The 21,882-nt window shown below is 40.3% G+C and overlaps 1 protein-coding gene across 7 annotated transcripts in view; it reads right to left on the bottom strand.

Annotated features, from left to right (window-relative positions):
• Nucleotides 1–1,319: 1,319 nt before the first annotated feature.
• GRIA3 (glutamate ionotropic receptor AMPA type subunit 3) overlaps nucleotides 1,320–21,882 on the bottom strand; it is a 200,103-nt gene continuing 179,540 nt past the window's right edge. The window contains exons 14-16 of one of the 7 annotated variants that reach the window (XM_042478099.1): nucleotides 10,991–11,105; nucleotides 7,810–8,069; nucleotides 1,320–3,760 (exon numbers count right to left, since the gene is read on the bottom strand). In XM_042478099.1, the coding sequence (XP_042334033.1) occupies nucleotides 7,824–8,069; nucleotides 10,991–11,105 (361 nt within the window). In that variant the 3' untranslated portion in view covers nucleotides 1,320–3,760; nucleotides 7,810–7,823. Of the gene's footprint in view, nucleotides 3,761–7,804; nucleotides 8,070–10,975; nucleotides 11,106–21,882 lie in introns of those variants that run through there. The other 6 variants (XM_042478097.1, XM_042478095.1, XM_042478096.1 and 3 more) reach the window with 6 other exon arrangements.

Raw genomic sequence — 21,882 nt, 5'->3', positions numbered from 1 at the left:
GCAAGATGGGAGCAGGGCAGTTGATGATCTCTTGGAGGCTTCTGATTCATATGGCCAGCATAAGTCAACATTGACTGAAGGGCAAATAACAACAAACAGAAAGGGCCCTCATAAATGTGAGGCCCTAAAATGTTATTTATTTAGCTTGCATGCAAGTCAAAAGCAGTTTGGAGAAGCAAAGACTGAGCTGTCAGTGCTGGTCAGCCAAGTTATTTGTTTCAGGACACTTGGTGGGGCACCAACTTCTTGTTGTCACAAGAGGTAGCAAATGGTGGGTCTGATTTAGAAAACTAAGAGGGGATACAGACAAGCAGAAAGAAACGCTGAGGCACCGCCGCAGCAACCAAACGGTGTGGCCTCCAGGAGCCCTAAAAAGAACCCACTCCTGGTGGGTTCTTCTTAGAGTGCATGCACGGCGCCATTGGTGCCCTCGCATGCAATGATGACATCCATGCAGCACCATTCCGTTTGGAGGCTGCACTGCACATACGTTATCATGGTGGTTCCTGTGTGAATAGGGGCGAGCCATGATGGCGCTGGGGGTGCGCGGTAGGGCTTGGGAGCATGCGGACGCTCCGCATTCCGGAGCCCTAAAATTGGCCCCATGATGGCGCTTTTGCCCATCTGGATCAGGCCTAAATGGTCAGAGTTTTCTCCCAGTCTAAGGACCACAGAAGTGGGTTTCCTTCTACAACTATGGCTCCCAACCATAGCCTTACCTAGTGGCAACATGCATGGCCTCAAGATGGCATTTTAAACTTCCCACAGCACCATTCAAGAACGGTCTGCTCCAAAAAGTATGGAGGTACCATTTCCTATGTTGCTTGTAACATGTTGCTTCCAAACTCTAAGACGCATGTGACAAAGGTGTTTTTAGAATTCATTTTCTTACTTACCTGAGAACTAGAAACAAGGGGGGAAAGGCATAGAAAATAACATTTCTTTCGAATGCTGAGGACTATCTTTCTTGCCTGGATAAAAGTTGCCAGGAATATCCGCGAAACGGGCGACTTATCCAAACATTTCCTTTAGTCCAAAGTTCAGAATCATGATTTTTTATTTTGTTTTCTTTACAATTTTATTTACAAAATGTATTAAAACTCTTTGTACAAGGCCTCATTAATATGAGGCTCAGGAATTGATGCCCACACATGCAGTTTACACTTTGACAGCCATTGAGTTTGCTTGGCAAGGTTTTTTTTTTCTGCTGTTCACTGAAGTGCAGTTTTTTAACAACCAATAAAGAAATAATCTTAAAAAGTTTGTTGGATTTTTTTTTGAAAAGAAAAAAGGAGGAAAAATGGAATAAAAATATATTCTTAAATTGTTACTGCTATACTTCCATAGCCTGGAGTTAGGAGCAGGATTGGTTTTTTCCAAAGCAATTGACATTTTTTTTTAAATTAACATGCACATTTTAAAAAATAACCCATTTTACCAAACCCTTCACTGGCTTGATGCCTTCACTCTGAAAAATTATTTTTCATTTGATAAACATACATTTCTTTTTATACAGTTTCTAAGAAAATGTTTCTCCCCCCCCCCTTTTTTTTTTTAACTTAAATACAACATATTTTGCACAGCTTCACATTTCCTTCTGCTGAAATATTGTAGCATTCAGAAATTTAAAATCACAGTTTCAGGAAAAAGAACGTTTCTTTTTGCTTGACGTCTCTGTAAAAACATGAGCAGCAACTTGTTCTACAGGATATTTTTTCTTTTTTATGTTACATTTTGTGAAAATGTAGTATGTCTGTAATTCTTTCCTTTTTATTCCTATTCTATATTCCTTGATTTAATGAACTATCAAATATATCATCAGTGACCTTTATATGTTTAGTTTTAATGAGCTATCAAATATATTGTCAATGACCTCTTTCAAACATTTTCTTCTTTTTTTAATTTTAAAGAAAAAAAAATATATTATTATCTTTTCCCCCCAAATTTTGTTTTAATATCCAGTATGTTATTTAAGAAATGAAACCTTGCTGAACTACCAAATTGCACATATTGTCATATTAGAGGTAATTAGTATGCAGATGATTCCTTTATTTTGTATTTTTTAAGCTATTTGATAAATGATGATGGAATTTTTTTTAAATATTAAAAATATGCAGCTATGGATGTAGGAAGCTACCTTATAGATTCAGACCATTGGTCCAACTAGCTTATCTTATCTAGCTTTGACTGGCAGCTGCTCTCTCAGATTCCAGGCTCCGAAATCTTTCCCCATCTGAGATCTATTTAACTAAGAAATGCCAACAATTCCAATTGGGGATTTCCTCCAATAAATACTCTGATTCCTTCAACTTAAGTAGATTTCCAGTAGAGGAACACATCCTACATCTGAAAAGCTGTAAGGCAGTAACACAGAGTTTCTTTCTTAACAGGCGAATTTTGGAATGCGTTATATTCTTTATGAAACTAAAGATGATCCCTAAGTATCCTTATTTTATTTTTTATTTTTTTGATAAGTAGTTATGAAATGATGATCAACAGCAGCTGAGAGAATACAAGAACTACCAGCAAGAGTAATGCTAGAGCGGACTGACTTGGTCGCATTTGAGGTACCGTCCTGTTTTTACTTTTACAAAGCCAGGCTGCAAGCCACAAAGCTTCGTCAGAGCACAGTGCTAGATTATTATTTTTTCTTTTTCAACTTACAGAAAAGAGGAAAAGGAAAGGAGAAATTTCGAAGAGGTGGGGATTCTGATACAGTTTGACGGAGAGGGATGCTTTACAGTATATGATGCTTTCCCTTCCAATTCTCTTGCTTTTAGCATTCGATATTAAATGCTGATCTCTTAAAAAACATATTACGAGAGCACATCCCTAGATATATGGCAGGGAACCCAACAGAGAATGTTTGTTCTGCTCAATTAAATATCTTATGGTAGGCATTTCTTTTTGCAAAAACAACATACTTGCAGATGATAGAGGAAAATGGGTATAAATCCTGGCCTGCCTTGTGTGCTATTCTCTGTGCAGGCTCTTCTTCATTAGATGCACCATGTCCTTCCCTGACAGCTTAATGCATGATCTTCTGACATGTAGTATTTTATTTTAATCTGTAGACACATATCCCTCCCTCCCTCTCTTCTTTTTTGTATGTTACATTCAGCTGTTGGAGTTGATATATGCGTTTTCTTAAAATGTGAGGCAGGAGCTAGAGTAGCAAAGGAGACTCCTCATCGCTAGGAAGGGACGAAGGAAACCAAGTCACAGGATTGTAAAACACAGAATTAGGCAACAAGCTGTTCTAGAAATAGAAGCTGTAGTATTCTGAGGCATAATATCAAGAACAGCTGACTGTTTTACCAATGAGGGAAAGGGGCACTTGAAAACCATTTGTTTCTGTTTCAAAAGAATTGTGTCCATATACTGTGCAGTGGTATCAAAGAATGGCTTCTGTTGACGTTTTTGTTAAAATTATCTTTACAAGAGTACTTCTCTCTTTTCTCTCTGTGTGTATTAGAATACTGTCTTGTTATCAGTCCCACTTTCTCGTCATCGTTGTTTTGTTTTCAAGCAAAGCAAGAATATTTTTGATGGTTTGCATTGTTTTTGAGTCTTAAGAATCTCCCATAAGGCACTGAAGGAAACAAAAAATCCTATGAAAAGTTCATTGCACCATCGTCATCTTGAATGTGTCAGGTCCGACACCCAGGAGGGAGTAGAATTGGCTCAGGTGGTCAGGATCGCTGAAGTAGCTGGGATCTTGGTTGTTCCTCCCTTTGCATGCCATTGTTAAGTGCGGGATCTGTAATGAGATTGCAGATATCTCAGGTGTGTCCCATGAGAAAGACATAGAGAAGAACAAGGGAGGACAAAAGACAGAACTGAGCTGGAGAAGACTAACCATCTACTGTATAATGAACACTTAGGGCACCACACAGTCTTAATAGATCTGAGGTGGGCAACGACTGGTATTTTGGGGAGCCAAATTTGCCACTCTGGGAGTGCTCCACAAGGGCTATGAAGCTAGCCAGGCTCTATTTTTCCTATCCTTTTCTTGGGTCTAACATACATAGCAGGTTGCAGACGGGTGAAAATGGTCAGAGCAGGTCTAACTATGAGCCCTGTGGGCTGGATGCCAAAGTCCCCTTCCTCTACTAGAAGAAATCTTCTGGCCTGAACTTCACTAAACAATTTTTTCTCCCTTACTCTATGAGATGTATGTTAAGCATTCCAGTGAAAATATGCACCCTGATTTTTTTTTTTTAAAAAGAACACATTGATTGGCATCTATAAGGTGCAGGCAAAATACATGCAGGCAGAGTGTGCCAATGTGTTTCTTTGTCCCTCCTGTTCCTTGAAGACAGCCTAAGAGCACCCAAAAAGTTTAGCCATGGTTATTCATGGCTGGAGAGGAGAGGGAGAGAGGATTCATCTAGTCAGTAACCAGGTGTTACTCTGCAGCTCGGAGAAAAGAGCATTGCCTTCCCAGATCTACTGGCAATCTGGGCAGGACAATGCCAGTTCTCTTCTCATACCTGCACATGCATTTAGGATATCCACAGGCTAGATTAGGGGATTTAAAAAGACTAAATTGCCATTACATTGCCACTGGAGAAAACACCTTCCAAAGGGGGAATGAAAATTTTGGATCCAGACGGACACTTTATATTCCCATGAATCAACTTACCTTTCTTTGTTCCTCCCCCCTTTCCTTCCCCCTTTTTAATGGGTGCCTGCAGCAGCCCTTTCCCTGCAGAAATATCCCTGTCCTCAACTGCAGAAGGATGGCCAAGATATAACACCAAACAGAGCCAGGAAGCAACTTCTAATTAGTTACTTTGCTTACTCTGCCACTACTTCTAAAAAAAATGACCTAAAAACCCTGGTTCGACTTATCCATGGGTCAATGAAAGAACTGTACTTTTATCAAAAAATGAACCTTTCTCTGAGTAGAATGGCAAAAGGCAAGAGCTTAGTTCATCCTGGGAGAACCTAAAAGAAGCACCAAACCCCTCTGTTCTCTCTGCTGCTCCACCACTTCTGATATTTTTGAATGCCTGGGTGGGAAAAATGGCAGCGTCTATTTGGCTCTTCCCCTCAAAGGAGCATCAAGAGGAAACGGGCTTTGAAGGATTTACACGAGACATTTGTATATGTCAACTTTTTTGGATTAAAATCAGGCAAAATTATCACATTAAAGTTAAAGGCTATAATCACTGCTAACATAGTTGCCATTTTCTTTGCTTTGCCTTCACATTCCTTTCAACATATGTGCATTTTCTTAGCCCTGCATGCAGCTGGTTGCCTCCCCCAGACATCACACAGCCACCACTTACTGTAGTTTCCTCTTCATCCATCTAGCCTTTAGGGCAGTCACAAACAGTTATGCCTTCTGGAATTTTTGCAAGTTCTTTGGCATTATTTTCCTTTGATTTGTCCTTTGCATCCTTTGTTATATGCCCCTAATTTTTTTCCCTTGACTTATCCACAGGTCATATCAAAATTCATAATTTTGGCCCCAAACCCTGCTCTTGACTATACATGTGGTTGGCTCCTACAGCACTTTGGTTAGGCTGCTGCTGAGGTGGTTGCCTCGCCTTGCATAATGGTGAGGCTGGGCCTCCTCCTTTGGGTTGAAGCAATGGTGCAGTGGTAAATGTTGAAGTGCAGGCCCTCACCAGGACCATGTCTGCATCATCAAACCTGCAGGGAGTCTAAAAGACACATGGGTTGTGGGTCTAAAACAATTTTAAATTACTTCCATCTCTATCTAGGAGCAGATATTTTGTAAAGTTGATAGGTCTTACAAACTCAAGATCGATCCTCTCCCCAACCTTATTGTTCCTAGAAAAACCCACTCCCCTTATAGCTACTGTGGGAATTGCAGCTAAACCCAGAGGACATAGGGGAGTCCAAGGGGAATGGGATGTAATGCCACAGTCCCAGCTCATTAAAAAATCCCAGGGCTTTGACCCTGTGAGTCCTTTTCCAATACAGCACTACAAGGATGAGAATGGCCATGCCTAAGTCTATGGCTAGTGAATTGACATAACTGACACCAAATCTGCACCAATCTCTGTTTCTCAGGGCATGAAGAGCCCTCAGAAAGTATGCCCTGTGCACTTTGCATCATACACAAAAACCGAGAGAATGGACAATCTCTGGAGTTTATCAGACAAGGGGAATTGGAAGTATAATCTGATGGGAATCTGAACACAATCATGAGGTTTAACGTTATTGCATGATAACCCACTGCACACAAATTTGGGCAATGGGAAGTCAGTCCAAACGCAATCATGTGATTTCATGTTATTGCGTGATAGACTGCCACATGCAAATTTGGGCAATGGCATGCTATTTTCGGGCAATGGGAAGCCAGTTCGAATGCAATGCGTATTCACGTAATTGTGCAAAACTAGCAACTTTAGGTGAATGCGTTCTGGACCCACTTTCTTTTCATTCGAATTTAAGAGAAATTCCTCCTGTTTGACAAACCCTTCTGTGTGTAATTGATGTCTTGTGCATTAGACACAGAGTTGCAGCAACATGAACAATCCAAAATGATTATTAATTGGGTAGCATGTGGATTGGGAAGAGGTTGCAAGGTGAAAAACGAGGAATCTATCCACCAGACATTCAATTACAAATGAACAATTTGCATTTATTTGCAAACAGCTCCCCCCTCCCAACTACTACACTTTCTGATGCTGAATTAAACCACTTTCCTCTGAGCCCATCATTCTCACTTAATGGCATCTATATAACAGCTATGACCTTTCATATCCAGTTGGGGCACCAGCATTAAGTATGATTTGCTTGTTAGAAAGCAATACATTAAATTTGCTCCCATGGTCAATACCGTTGAGTGGGAATTTTGCCCTTCCCTTTATTATAAACATCTTTGTCTCTCTATCCATCCATCCACCCACTCATCCATCCCTCCATCTCCCCATTTATAACCGACACATATTGCATTTAGCTTTCTTGTTTATATAAATCGTCTTGTATTGTAGACATTTCTCTCCACACATCCCCCTTCTTTGGCAGTGTGGGAAACACCTCTGAAAAGCACTTACCTGAGTTCATCTCAGTTCCTTTTCATAAATAAAAGGGGGAAAGTACATACAAAAGGCAGGGAAGAATTGTCAATGATGTCCATTTCTATGTGTAAGACTGGCATACCCAATGTCCTGGGCAAAACCTGTAATGATCAAGACTGAAGGTGTCAGGATGCACCCACTAAGACATAAAACTAGGTGGCTGCCTTAGGAGACAGGTTTTAGGGCCCTATTAAAGGATAACAAATGCAAGTTATTAAACTAATTATTGAGATTTTTCATTGCACCTATCATTTAAAAAATCTTATATTGTGTTAACAATGCCCCTTTCTGCAAAAAGCAATGAATTAGGGCATTTATAAAAGGAATATTTGGTGTGTTAAGTTGATTGTTGCAGTGCAAACAAATCTGACAGTGAGCTTTGCCACAGCAATGAATAGATTGGGTTCCATCTGGTATATACCAATGTGTGTTGCTTTATCCACTATATGCCTCAGGTGGCGGAAACTCTTGGCCAGCACTAGTAGTTGTAATTTAAGTTGTTCTAGTAGCATGAAGAAAGTATTGTATAGCAACTGGTTTAAGAATCATCCAGCAAAAGTCTGATTTTTTTCTTATTGTTGTTGAAAAATGGTGTTGCTAGAACTCATGTCAAAAAGACATCAGCTATGTTGTGTCCCACTTCTGATGTGTACAATCCTGAGATGTTATTCCATGCTGGGGAACACAACACCAAAACACACCACCACAGGGACACACCAAAAACATAAACCAGTTGATTTGCTTACTAGACCTTCAGCCGTACCACTAGATCTTAACACTTTCTGTTCCGTACACGTTGTAGCCTTCTCTGTACGTGGCGTAATTCTGGGTATTGGGTGGAGGAGCAGGCTTAAAGTTTTGTGTGTTCTTTGTGAGTTTCATTCGTTTGGACTCAGCTCGAGACTTGTAACAAAACTCTATCAAGGCCACCGTCATGGCTAGGCCAAGACCGCCGACAAGGATATAGAAAACCCCCGCAACATTGCTCAGGCTTAGGGCGCTCGTCTTGTCCTAAGAGAAACGAACCAGTTGGTTAGTTTTGCAATGGAGAGGAAAGACAGACAGATGGACAATTATGTTACGTTGCAAAGACCAAGAGGTGCCCATTTTGGAAGCCCTCAATGTGAACTTAACTTGCTCTTGCTACTTTTGCAGCTTAGATCTCTTTGCACCCAAATCTTTACATCAATTTCAGAGGCGCCAGGTAAATCAAAACCACTCTTGCCAGATTCATCTCACAAATCATGTCCCATGACAGAAAAAGACTTAAGGCAGGAACACCCAGAAAAAGAATGTTTTATCTCCCCCTGCTTGGTGCAAATGAGGCCTGGTTACAAAAGGAGTGCTCCCTAGTCCAGTGGTATTCACTATATAGCTGACTGCAGACACCTACATGGTGAATATCACTGCATTCATCTTATCCTTTTGTTGAATTGTTCAGGCTTTTTTTCCACTGGAGTGGGGCTGAACAAAGCAGGGTGGATTTACTGAAGGCCACTTTTCAAATGTATTACAATGATAATTATAATTATAAAGGCTTAGTTATCGTAGGCACTAAAGAATGTAGAGAGAAATAATCTGAATTTTGCTCATCTTTTTCCTAATGTCTTCAAAGCAATAATGATATTTGATGAAGTTGGTCAGTTACTTTCAGGCTGAGCTGAATAAATAAACCTAATCTCTTGTGGCAAAGTTCTAGAGTGGCGAACAAACCAACCAACAAACCAACAATAAAAAAACCTATCTTAAAAATACATTGATCTACACTGTCTACTCTAAGGTGTACCATCAATGGGAGAAGAGGTTTGATTGGAATAAAATAATAATAATATATTTTTTTCTGTCTGAGATACCATCATAACCATTTTGCTGCTGAATTGGATTACCTGCTACATGGTTTCTCAATTGTTTGAATCCTTATGGTTTGAGCTGTGACACAAAGAAAATCAGAAGGCTTGTCAACATGAGAAAGTTGTGCAGGTATCACTGGACAAGAATTCAAACCAAGTGAGTCAAACTGGTTCAGGTCCCAGTGTGGACAGACTGCTTTACAGCTTCAGACACTAGGGTTTTCTCTCTTCTGAGCCAAAGGCTCTGTTAGCATCAAATGAATAAGACCCCAACAACTAACACATGTTGCTGGATGAACCCCACTGAAGCAGATGAGTCTCCAAGGATCCATCAGTTGCAAAACCCAATGCATCCAAGGAGAAACGAAGGCAAAAATAAGAAACAGTTCTGAGAAAGAAAGGGAAAAAAATGCAGTCTCCATACACAAGACTTGCCCCAGTTTCACACCCAATATATTTTACAACCAGCACAGCTCTCTTATGTAGGCAAGGCCTGAGTAGTTGATGTCAATCTGGATTCCAGACCAATCTGTGGCAGAAATTTGAAACTGAATCTTTAAAAAGTTGCAGGTTGAGCCTCAGCTTATCGAAAATCTTGGAACTCACTGCAATTTGGAAATCAACAAAACAAAAACAAGAATAAACCAAATTGTCAACATGCCTCCCATTAGACTGGTTCCAGTCAGGGGAAAGCAAAGGCATTTTAAGAGTCTGGGCTTGGCTGCCTTCATACATTCTGATTATTTTTTTTTAAGTTTTGAGTTACAAAGAGGCTGATCCTGCAATGGTGCATTTAAACATCCATCGGCCCAAAGTTCTTTATAAGAGGAAATATCCATTCCTAGTCCTGCTGGAATCAATACGTTTCTATTGACTTCAGAAGGACGAGGAGATGGAGGCTTCTAAAAAAATAAAAATCTGCTCATTCTTATTATGGTCATTATCACTCTATTTTTTTCCCCAAAGGCACAAACAGAAGGTGGATCTTCAGTTCCCATTCATTTGTAATGGGAGCTGGAGACCAAGTTGTGCTTTGTACCTTAGAAAAGCATCCAAAAACATATTGAATACTGATTGTATATTTTTTTTAGGGGGAAGGAATTGCTCCTTTATATACATCTCCATGTTTCATCACAGCAGGTAAGCAGAATGTTTTCTCCCAAATCAAGAAAAGTGTGCATGGATGAAAACCTCCCTCATGATCACTTCTAAATATGAAATGCCCACTTCAAATGCATGGATGTTTCACATGAGAAGTCACCATGAGGATGACTTCGCACCCACCACCCTGGCAACATAATTTGTGTGTGTAGCTTGTGACAATAAGCTGAAAGCCATACCATAAAAAAGAAAATCAAAGTATGCAATTGCAAAGTCTCTGGTATGGAATGTAATAATACAGTAGCAAAATGGTTTGATGAATAATCATAAAAGAAAAACTGAATGGCCAAAATTTATGGAATGAACCAGCAATAAAGTAGTGTGCTATATAAAATAAAAATAAAAAACCCTCGAAACTGTCTTTGGAAAAAAAAGATGTGTCATGCTTATTAATGTGATGTCCTCTCAAAAATATCCATCCTTAATATTTGTGTCTATCTTAAAGAAAAAGAAAAACCACCATGTCTACAGAAAGGAGTAATACAATTTATGAACTTCACAAACTCTTTAGAAAATAAAGATGTCTTAGAAGCTAAAATCATACAAAGTGGAACTTCTCTATGTATATGTGTATATGTTTTAATATAAATAGATTTAAAACGGAGAAACCACTTTGAGATTATTTTTTATCATCGTTTGATAAATGTTGAGGAAAAAAATATTGGAGTAGGTAAAAAAAAAGTACTTACAACGATCGCCTTTGATACAAAGGCGGTCACTTTTTTTTGAGTTTTTAATGGGTTTCTCCTTTCTTATAAAAAAAATCGGAAAAATCTCCCCTTTCTGTATTTTTAACTTTTTGTTTCTTGAACCTTCAGAATGCAAATACTTAACTTTGGAAAGTCATTCTGGTATAAATAAAACAGTGGGTCAAAAAAAATGTGATTGCTAATCAGTACAAAAAGACCTTCAGCGACTGACCTTACTTCCGGAGTCCTTGGCTCCACATTCACCCTTATCGTACCACCATTTGTTTTTCAGCTTGTCTAAGATGCCTTGTTCACTGAGTTTCAATACTGCAAGGTTTACAGGAGTTCTTCACGTGGGAAATAACATAAATAACATTATATTATGTTATTTTATGTTATTCAAGCTTTAAACTACTTTAAAACTATACAAAGCGATAAAGCAGGGTTCCTGGCCACAAACGTAAAAAAATTATCTCATACTGCAGGCATACTGGATCAAAACCCCTTAGAAAGTTAAAATTCTAGAGCATCACTAGATCACCAGGTCCTGCCCGTATCGCTTTGAGTAATCGGCACACACTGTTACATAAACTCCATGGAAACAAGGTTTGCTCAATTTCCCCCACTTTTGAGTGGGTTTCTTTTGTTAGTAATGTTAGTTAGGCTCTCAGTAGCTTTGCAATGGATTTTGAAGGGGAAAAAAAAGTTTGCACTCAAAGGCTCACTTATTGAACTAACAGAAAGAATTAATACCCTTCCATTCCAGGCAGTTCAGTTAAATCATTTTTTTATGTTCCTCTTCCATCAATGTCCCTACCCTTTATATTTTGCTGAGAATAGGATTTAGTTATGAAGACTATTCTGGTCCCAGAATACAGCCGTGTTGAAAAGATATAAAACCACAGTTTTCTACACTGCTGCACCAAGAAACTATCCATAGCCCTTTCAGTTTTCTGTGATCAACAAAATCAGCCTTCCTATTCAAAGGTTTTTGCTATTACAGTTCCTATGGATGAGAATAAGCAGAGTGGACCCCTGGAAAACACTGGCTGCCAATGACATTGGCCACAACTGGTAGTTTCTTACTCTAGAAATCCCATTTGTTCAAGTCCATTCCCCCCAATTCCAGGCCTCCCATTACCCTACTAAACCCAAAACGGCGACCTCCCCAGCCTAGTCTCTCAATTATTTTCATATTAAATAGTCATGTTAACCTTCCATTATATTATCCATTATAATAAAAGAATTAGAAAGTAAAAAAGAGCAGGAGAGACACTGAAATGGCTTCATAGATCTGAAGTTGTGTGTAGGATACTGTTCCAGTTCTCCCATTTCTAGCCTACATGTTGTTTTCCCACAGTCTCAACCAGAGATTGAAATGTAGTTACTTTTTTGGGAACACCAACCTCAGAATTGCCCAGCCAGTAAGGTCACTGACTGTGGTGGATGGGATATTCTGGGAGATGTAATCCAAAAAAGGATTCCAATAACATTTGAACAGCAAAGTACAATAACATTGAAAATCCACAAACCAGCGATATCTTTATTGCAAGCTTTTGAGGTTCCACTGGCTTTTTTCAGCAGGCAAAGGTATTAAAAATCAAACAGAAGAAAGGAAAAATGACACTGCTGGAGTCAGAGGCCTACATTTTGCCAAAGAGTTGTAAAGTCCAAGAAATAAAATTTAAACTCCATTAGCAACACATTTAAGCTCCATTAGTTGTGTTGCTAATGGTGTTTACATTTTAGACCTTACAGGTCTTTGTCTCCTAGAGCCTGCCTGGCCAAGGAGGAGGAATGCCTCTGCATACATGGATATTCTTCTATACCATCATAACCTGAGAACAACTATAACATCTTGACAAAATGTAGCCCTATGATTCCAACATCATCATTTTGCTTTCTTTCCTGTTTGATTTATACCACCATTAGCTGATGAAGAAGCCAGTGGAGCTTCCAAAGCTTGCATAATGTATTATGTGCTTTTTGGTTGATCCAATAAAGATATCACTGTTTTGTGGATTTTGGATGTTATTGTACTTTGCTGTCTGATCAACATGGTTAGCCCTGGATATGTTACTGGAACAGTAAAGGCTGTTCCCTATAGGATATTACTAAAATAGGAAATCATGAGGAAGTAACTCTAGTAACAGATGAATTAGGCCACATGTACCAGTCCCCAGAATTTGAAGACCTTGTGCTCATGCATATCATGATACACACCACAGTCCTAATGCATATGAGCTACATTATGAGACATGTTCTCCATTATTTCAAAATGAATAAACTTAGTAAATTGCCATATCATGCCCCTTGGATATCACTGACACTGATAACTATTTTTTTCCACAAACAAAAGCAAAATGGACCACGAGGCTGTCAATAGCCACTAGTCATGATGACAATAAATTATATCCAATATCAATGACAATATAAGACTGAGGAAAATAAGGGGAACCATGCTGGATCAGGCAATAGGCCTAGCATTCTGTTCATACAGTAGCCAATCAGATGCTTATGGATCAGCCTTTGGTCTGATCCAGCACAGATCTTCCTCTACCCTTCCACATTATATTCTTAGATCCAGATACTCCTTAACTGCTGCCATGAGTGAAAGCCATGCTGCACACCGCTCACCATCCTTGTGTTCGTACGTGAGCACTTTACCAGTGGCAGCTGGTGGCTTATATGTCAGGGGTGTAATACATTTGCTCGTTTTATTTATACATGTTGTGTGCTTTCAAGTCATTTCCTACCTATGGGAACTCTTAGGCGACCCTTTCACAGGATTTTCTATAGTTGAGTGTGTGACTCGCACAAGGTCACTGAGTAGATTTCCATGGCTGACCAGGGAATCTAACCACAGAGTTAGATTCCCTGGTCAACCATGGAAACCTTTTGCGAGTCACACACTCAGCCCTAGAAAATCCTGTGAAAGGGTCACCTAAGAGTTCCCATAAGTAGGAAGTAGTAGGCCAACGCTCAAACTGCTACACCATGCTGGATCTCATCTGTTCTATGCCTGACTTTAAAGGAACCATCTCAGGTACTGAACCTATTTTGGGCTTCTTGGAGTGCTCCTTTAAAGTCAGGCATAAAGCACAGATCAGATTCATCACACCCCTATTATGGAAGACACTGGCAGCCAGTGATACATGGGCTACAGACAAGATTCAGCCTTTTCCTGAGTGAGAGATCCAGCGTGCGGCATGTTTGGTCAAGAGAGCTACATCCTGCAAGAGAGACTCCTCCAAAGGTAGGGTAAAACAAGAATAGTGCTGTAGCAGGGATACAGGCCTGAAAACAGGGATTGCCCCTGGGTAAGAATATCTGAATGCATACAGACAGTACTTCTATAGCCACTGCCAGCTCTGTGTATGTCACAGTTATAATCTTATCCTATCGATGCAATTTCTCAATAAGAACAGATTAATGACCACCCAATAACCCATTACCTTTTGTAACAAGGCTAGTCAGGGCAGAATTGCCCATTGTAAGCCTGTTGCTTTGATTCACTGCACACAGCAACACACTAACACACCATTGAATTAGCATTCCACAGCAGTGTCTCTAATCTAATTAACTATTAGTCTGGGGAATCTTATTCTCCTTCTGCTGTAGATAACTGCTGCATTGCAGTGATGTATCCCAGGAGAGACAGTGCCTTGACAAAGCAATTGCAAGTCTCCCTCAACCAACTTCAGATGGTATTTCAGAAACCGGCCATGTCTCCACTACTTTTAGTGTACCAAGGTAAAGGGCGCTGTATACAATATCCGATGGTAAAGATGAACAAAAATCCAATGCAAACAAGCAAAGAGAATAATTGCTCCAATTCTGATGTTTCCTCCTATGTGAGCAAGCTTACATGAGTCTTGGATTCAGATGCTCTTACTTCCTACCCTGTTATTGCTCAAGAAGAAATTATAAGCAAGCCACAGTTTCTTGTTATTTTCCAACTAAAGGAAATGTGGTTTGTTTTAATTCTGGTTAGTAAGCAAGCCAGGGTCTGAAATCATGTTTTGATTCCAAGTTTTTTCCCCACCATCTAGAGTTAAAGCTAGCACTTTGAAGGAACTGGTTAGAAATAACCAGACACTCTAAACTTACTTGTTTTTGCAGCAACCAAGGCATACATTAGTTACATCACGTTTTCATGACTGCAACATAACAATATAGAGCTTGACTCTTTTTGTGGTATAACAGTAATTAGTTTTAGTTATCTTTGTAGTTCTAGCATGAGCGTAGCCTCAGCACTTAGGTATGTTTTGCAAATGGTAGGATCTAATATTACAATTTCTAAAATATTTCTAAAAAGGAATTGTTTTAGTTACTTCTGAGTAACAGGAAAATAAAGAGTTCTCTTCCACCAAATTGTCACTATAATTGTAACTAACTTTGACGGTGTCTCAGAACAATAACTTTTTGTTTTCAAAAGGTACCTTTTTGAGCTCCTTGAACTTATGTGTGATTGGGAACTGTGGTTTGTTTAAAATAAGAAGCAAATGTTTCCTATTCACTATTCTGATCTGTAAATCAAGGGAGTAAAAGAGAGAGAAGCGTGCAAACTGGAAGAGGCCAGAGTCAATTTAGCCAAGAATTATGTTTTCAGCAGTAGGCACCAGTGAGATGTTTCTATAAAGGTCACATACAGCTGTCCTCATGGTTTGGCCTCCAGCAACTGGCATTCAGAGGTAATCTGTTTAGTCATCTTGGCTCACAGTTGTTGATATCCTTTAACTCCTCCATAAATTGTCTCACCTTCCGCACTTGAAAGCCAATAAAACCAGTGACTGCTACCAGTGAATATTGCGTGGCTGGTTATACATCACCCAAAAAAGGAGAAGTAAAGAGGATTTGGGGGTAAAAAAGAAATGTAAAAGAAAATACATGGAGATGCAAATTTAGAAATATTTATCAAAGAAATTTTTAAAAATGCATGTGCTAATTTATATGTAGAAATACACATCTATAAATAATGACTATATAATACATTTAAAAACGCATGCCCTAGATTCTATGTACAGATTCAGAAACGCCCACTGTACCACTGAGTTACAACTCCTCTACATGCCAGCTGTACAGCTGAGTCAATTGGGCCTTGGGACTTTGAAGCCCCAATCTTCTTCATTCACATGCAGAGACCATGTTACCTGTGAGTTATGACTTGGAATACCTATCATTCATGAACAAACATACTTGCTTAACAATGGCAATGGGACTGAACCCTTCATTGTACCAGAGGATAGCCTAATAGGGGTGAGTGACAGCTCTGTTCTCTAAGACCAAGGGACAGCTGAGGGATTAAGAGATGATATCCATTTAAATAAATGTCATATTGAGGCTACAACAAGCTTGTTTTCACCTGCTCCAGTGTATAGGACCCACAGCAAGGGATTCAAACTACAGGAAAAGAAATTCCACCTCAACTTTAGGAGGAACCTCCCGACAGTAAGAGCTGTTTGACAGTGGAACATACTCCCTCAGAAAGTGATGGCTGGATGGCCATCTGTCAGTGGTGCTTTGATGGTGATTTCCTGCATGGCAGGGGGTTGGACTGAATGACCCTTGTGGTCCCTTCCAACTCTACAATTCTATGATTCTGTGATTTCTCTGTGTACCTGAAGGTGACTCCCATACTTGCCAGCCATACTTGCCAGCATCTGCCATAAGAGGTGGTTGCCCCCATCTTCCTGATGGCAGGCTGGCACTTTTAATGAGGAATGCCCACATATTCCACTTGGCAGGCATTCTGGGATTTACCATTATTTCAGAAAGGAACATCATTTGTGCAGGTTCTATTATTCCATGTTTACTAATCTGTTTCATCCCTAGCAGGGATAATCTGATGCCTTTCAATTAATTTTTAATTATTTTCTCTCTCTCTCTGAACTATGTGGCAGTCCATCCAACATGTTTGATAAATTCCACAATATTCATTTTATAGGTTTGAAAATAATCCCTGCCATGACTGGCTATAATTTCACACTTCACATAGTTTGGCCTACTGTTAGGATCTGCTGACATTTAAACAAAAGTACACTGACTAAATAAAGAAAACAGATGCTCAGACAAATCAGAGTTTACACGATGCCTGTTAGTCCCAACTAGAATAGAGTCACTGAATTGATGGGATTAGGACGGACCCATGGGAGTCAGGTTCATTGTCTCAGGTTCGATCCCCAGGATCCACTGATGGAAGTGAAATAAATTCTACAACTACATCCAGACCAGCAATTCTTCTCTACAAATTCCATACACATTGTAGAGGGCACACATATCTTCAGATTTGCTTGTATTGCACTGTTCTACTTCGAGTGCTTTTCAAAATAGAGGGAAATTTGGGATGATTATTTCCTTTTGTCTCCTATGGAAACACTGAGTTGTTATAGTGCCAAATCATTTGAAAAGGTTCCTGTAAGTAGCCCACGCATTAAGGAGCAACTTGGAATGGGCTGTAATTTTCAACCTGCCTAGCAACGTTGGTGGTCTTGGGGAATTTTGGCCTTCAGCTAGGGCACTTTTAACAAACCCCCAACATTGTAATTTGCACAAATTTTGTGATTTGCAAATAATTGATGTGACTACAGCATTTGCACAATACTAATTACAGGGAAGGCCAGGTGGATGCTAATGACTTCTAAAGAGGAAATAAAAGACTTTTGAGCGCACTTCTTGCTAATCCACATTCTATGCCATATGCTAATCAGATGCAACATAAATGTTATTTTAAAGGCCTAGCTTGGTGGGAAGGTAAAATGGGGTGATTTAGATAGTTGTCTACTGAACCAAAACCAAAAGAATGTGTCATTAGCCTTCAAACCAAAATAAAACGTTATTTTACAAATGAATGCTAACCAATTGCTCTGGAAAGGAAATTGCAGACAAAAAAGACCCAGCAGTTAACATATATCACAGCATTCCTTTTCTGTGGTGTTCAAACAGGACAGGAGTAAATTATTAGAGGATGTCATGGAAGGTTGAAGCTGGAAGGGATACCTTTAAGGGATGGTTTCCACAAGAGAAAAGGAGGCTACTTTTGAACCAACTATTTGCTCATCTGGCACAGTATTATCTTGTGTGGTTGGCAAAACTGCAGGATCTCAGGCAGAGATCTTTCCCACTACCTGCTACCTGATCCTTTCAACTGGAGATGCTGGGGATTGATCACTGGGACCTTCTTCTTGCAAAACATGTCTTCTACCACTGAGCTAGTGAGAGAACTCCTAAATAAGAATTATAAATAAAGTGATTTACCCCTCCTGAATTGAAGCCAAATTTGGGCTGCTCTTTGATTTTATCACATGGCTTTTGCCCCCAAACTGCCATCTGGGTGCACCCAGCTCCAATATTGGTCCCTGAACTCACTTCCATGGCCATTTTTCAAAGCAAGGAGCTTGAACTGGCTTGAATTCGGGAGCTGTAAGTTGCTTTATTTTGTTGTGCGCTAAGCTCCATTAGTAAAGGCAATAATGATAGGAAAGCTGGAGAGAAGTAGAAAGAACGGAAGACTGCATGCTAGATGAGTGGATGTAACCTTTAATAAAGAGGTTATGGGCATGGATCTACAAGAACTAAGAAGAGATAGAAGATAGATGGTCTTGGAGTCTCATCCACAGGGTTGGAATGAATTGAGATCGACTTGAAGGTGGTTAACAACAAAAACCAGTGGCCTCTACTTGCACTGATTGGCAGAAGCATTCCAGCACTACTTGGAGATGCCAGGGCATTGAACTGTGCATTTGCTCTTCCAGTGAATTCACTTGTCTACTGATGGGCCCTTGCTCATTGACCATGAAACCTCATCACACCGTAGAGGAGCTTGGTTTCCAGGCAAAAGGTGAGAGTGGATCAGGAGGAATAACCAGAAAAACTGGTGTCGCTGCCTCCTCCATTTTTTCCTGAGCCAGCTCTATCCAGCAAGAAATCCAAATCTATTTACTAAATAGTGAAAATCTAGCAGTTAGGTTTTTGGAATACATTCTTCTCAGGAACCCAGATGTGCTTCAAGACAAGACTTTCCCCCCTTTCTACAACTGCACCACCTTATTCATGGAATTTTTCAGGGGGTCCAGATTATGATTTCTTCCAGCTATAACTCTTCTATTTTGTCTTCTACCTTTTCTTTTCTTTCTGCACATATTCCATAAAGGAGGAGGAAACTACATAGAATAGCTGTCCTTCTCAGTGATATTGCTCAGAGCTCTCCCTCTGGAAGAACACCAGGATAGAACACTCCATTATAGACTCAGTTCTTCCTTGACTGTATTCCATATAGGAATTATCGATATAGGGTATAAGTCCGCATGCCATGGAAAAAACTCTACTGTAATCTGCAGGGCTGAGCATGTTCTGTGGTGGTATGCAGCAGGTACATGCCCCCCCTGTGATTTCCATGACTGCACAGGGCCATCTGATATCACTTTCCCTACATAGGTGTGAGCAAGAGAGATTGTGTGGAGGATCTTACTTGTATGAAATGAATTTGTGTCAATCCTGACTTTTACTACACAGAAAAACCATTGAATGGAGAGACTATAGCTCAATAGGGAAGCATCTGATTGGATGCAAAGGAGCCTAAGGTTTAGCATTTCCAGCTAAAGGTTCATCTACAATGGGCAGAATTCTCTGGGCTGGTCCTGGAGTGTTCTGGCTCCAGAGCTGCTCCAGCTCCCTCCCACATTACTTTCACACTTTGGAGTGACACCAGGCAGCTGTCTACACACATGTCCCATTGTGCCATCCAGTGCTGTTGCCCCTGAAGTCAGAAACAAGGTGCCCAGTGTCAATCACATTGGCAGACATCGAATTGTGACCTCAAAGGGAGTGACTTGTGTCAGTGGCATCGCACACCAGGGTGTCACCCAGTGTGGGGAGTGAAGCTTGGGGGCAAAGCCAAAAGGGCCTGCTCCCAACTTCCTGCCCCATGTGGCTTTACCTCAGAGTAAAGCTGTTCAGCGCAGGGACTGGGGGGCACCGGGCTCTCTCCCTCCCTGTCCTGCATGGCTTTACTCCAAAGTCAAGCTGTGCAGGGCAGGGATGGAGGGGGAGCCATTGCAGGGAGATGAAGACTGTTTACCAGGTGTCACTCCCTTGTTCTGTAGTGTCACCCCCTTCAGTGGTGTCACCTGGTGTGATCCACACCTCCGCACCCTCCTAGTGATGCTGCTGACTTGTGCCAGTGGCAGTGGTGGGCAGTACAGTGGAATACATCTGTAAAAACAAAACAAAGAAACAGCTTCATTTATATACTACTTCATACTGAACTAACAGTGTCTAAGCAGTTTACAACTGTAAGCTAATGGCCCCCATCAATTTTGGTACTCATTTTAGCCACCTCGGAAGGATGCAAGCCTGAGTCAAGCTTGAGCCCTTTTGCTGGTATTGAACTCACAACCTTGAGTGAGTGGCTGCAGTACAGGCATTTAACTACTGAGCCACCAGGGCTCTGTTTACAGATACATCCCACCATACTGACTGGTGTCACTATGGAGCACTCTGGACTATCCTGCAAAACCTAGAGCAAAAGATGAGCTTTAAAAATCTGATTTAGGCAGGGATAGGGCAGATTTTGTGCAGAACTGGCCTTCCCTTGTGAAGAAAGTCCTCACTTGGTCCAGACTCAGGGATTTGGCCCTGCAACATGTAGACAGGTCGCAGTGAGGGGAGGGAGAAACTGGTGTACTTGGCTCATGTAGATGTGCCCCAAATTTGGGTAAAGGCAATGAAATATATCTCCATCCTTAAGATCTGGAGAGTTGCTGCCACTCAGACTAGGGACCCATTTTGTAGACTATTGGACTGAGACTAGGAAAACTGATCCTCTAGGCCCCACTGAGCTGTGAAACTCACTGTTGATACCGGGCAGTCAGGCTTAGTAAACTTAGCCCCCAAAGTTGTTGTGAAGATAAAGTGGGGAGACGTAGCGAAGCAGTGTATCAACATGAGCAGAAGGAAAAGCAGAATATAAATGTAACAAATAACATTTGAATTAATACATGTTATTTCATTAGAAAGGTTAGCCTAAGGTAGTTTCTTTTGCACTACTACTCACTGGTACTCGAACAGAGCCCCAGGATTACTATCAATAAAAAACAATAGCCACAGACTTGGTGAAGTCTTACTTGTCAAATTATCGACAAATTGGATTGGAAAACTTGGCTGACTTGCAACCCTCCCTGAAGATGAAAACTAACATTTATAATGATGAACCATTTATGACTAGGAACTCAGAGAAATAAATAAAAATTTGAAAACCCACCTAAGTGGAAATACAAAGATATGAAGTATACACTCTATAGAGTGACATATCTATGTAATTCTATCTGCTATGGCTATCACAACCTCCGATTAGGGAGAAGAGGGATATTGCGTTCCTCTCTAAATTTCCAAACAGTACATACATATAGGTTCTTCTGTATCAAAGTGCTGAGGACTCTTATGCAAAGCACTGTCATAGAATCATAGAATCACATTTGATGGAGTGCAGTTTCATTTTATCGATTTGTTTGAAAGCTAGACTAACGACACCTCAGTTTTTCTCTTGGGCTTTGATGCCTGCTAATGCTAAATAATTGCTTCATAAAGACCTGTGCATAATTTACATTCCACCAAAAGAAATGCAGCCTACTAGCTTTGTATTGTGAACCTCTTGCTGTTTTGCCATCTTAGGTTGCTTACCTTACCAGAGGGTTTATCAGGGTCTGAGCGAACTGCTATGCATTACTGATGAGTTGAGTCTGACATAGTGGGTCACCAACTAGGCAGTTTTCAGACCTTGGGGGAAGATTATCAGAAGCTCAGTCTGTGCCCCTTTGCTCTAGTTCTGCATGCTGATGTAAATTGCCTTGTAGATTTATAGAACAGATGTTGCTTTGTGTTGCATTTCTTACTGACAATAGATGTAATGAATGCAGATACTGCCCATACTTCCTTTTCCTGAAGTATGTTTTCCAAAGAGGCAAATCAAATGCAGCATTCATCAGCATCGAGTTTTTATTTAAATAATAAACCTTGAGTAGTCTGCTGAGTTTTAATCGCAATCTAAGAGCACAGATTAATATATCAGAAGATAGGAGGCAATTTACAGCTGACTCTTTTGTAACCTATGAAAATTAGCTGTTG

This window comes from Sceloporus undulatus, chromosome 7 (genome assembly GCF_019175285.1).
Source record: "Sceloporus undulatus isolate JIND9_A2432 ecotype Alabama chromosome 7, SceUnd_v1.1, whole genome shotgun sequence".
Taxonomy (NCBI): Eukaryota; Metazoa; Chordata; class Lepidosauria; order Squamata; family Phrynosomatidae; genus Sceloporus; species Sceloporus undulatus.
This window is presented reverse-complemented; position numbering and strand designations above follow the sequence as displayed.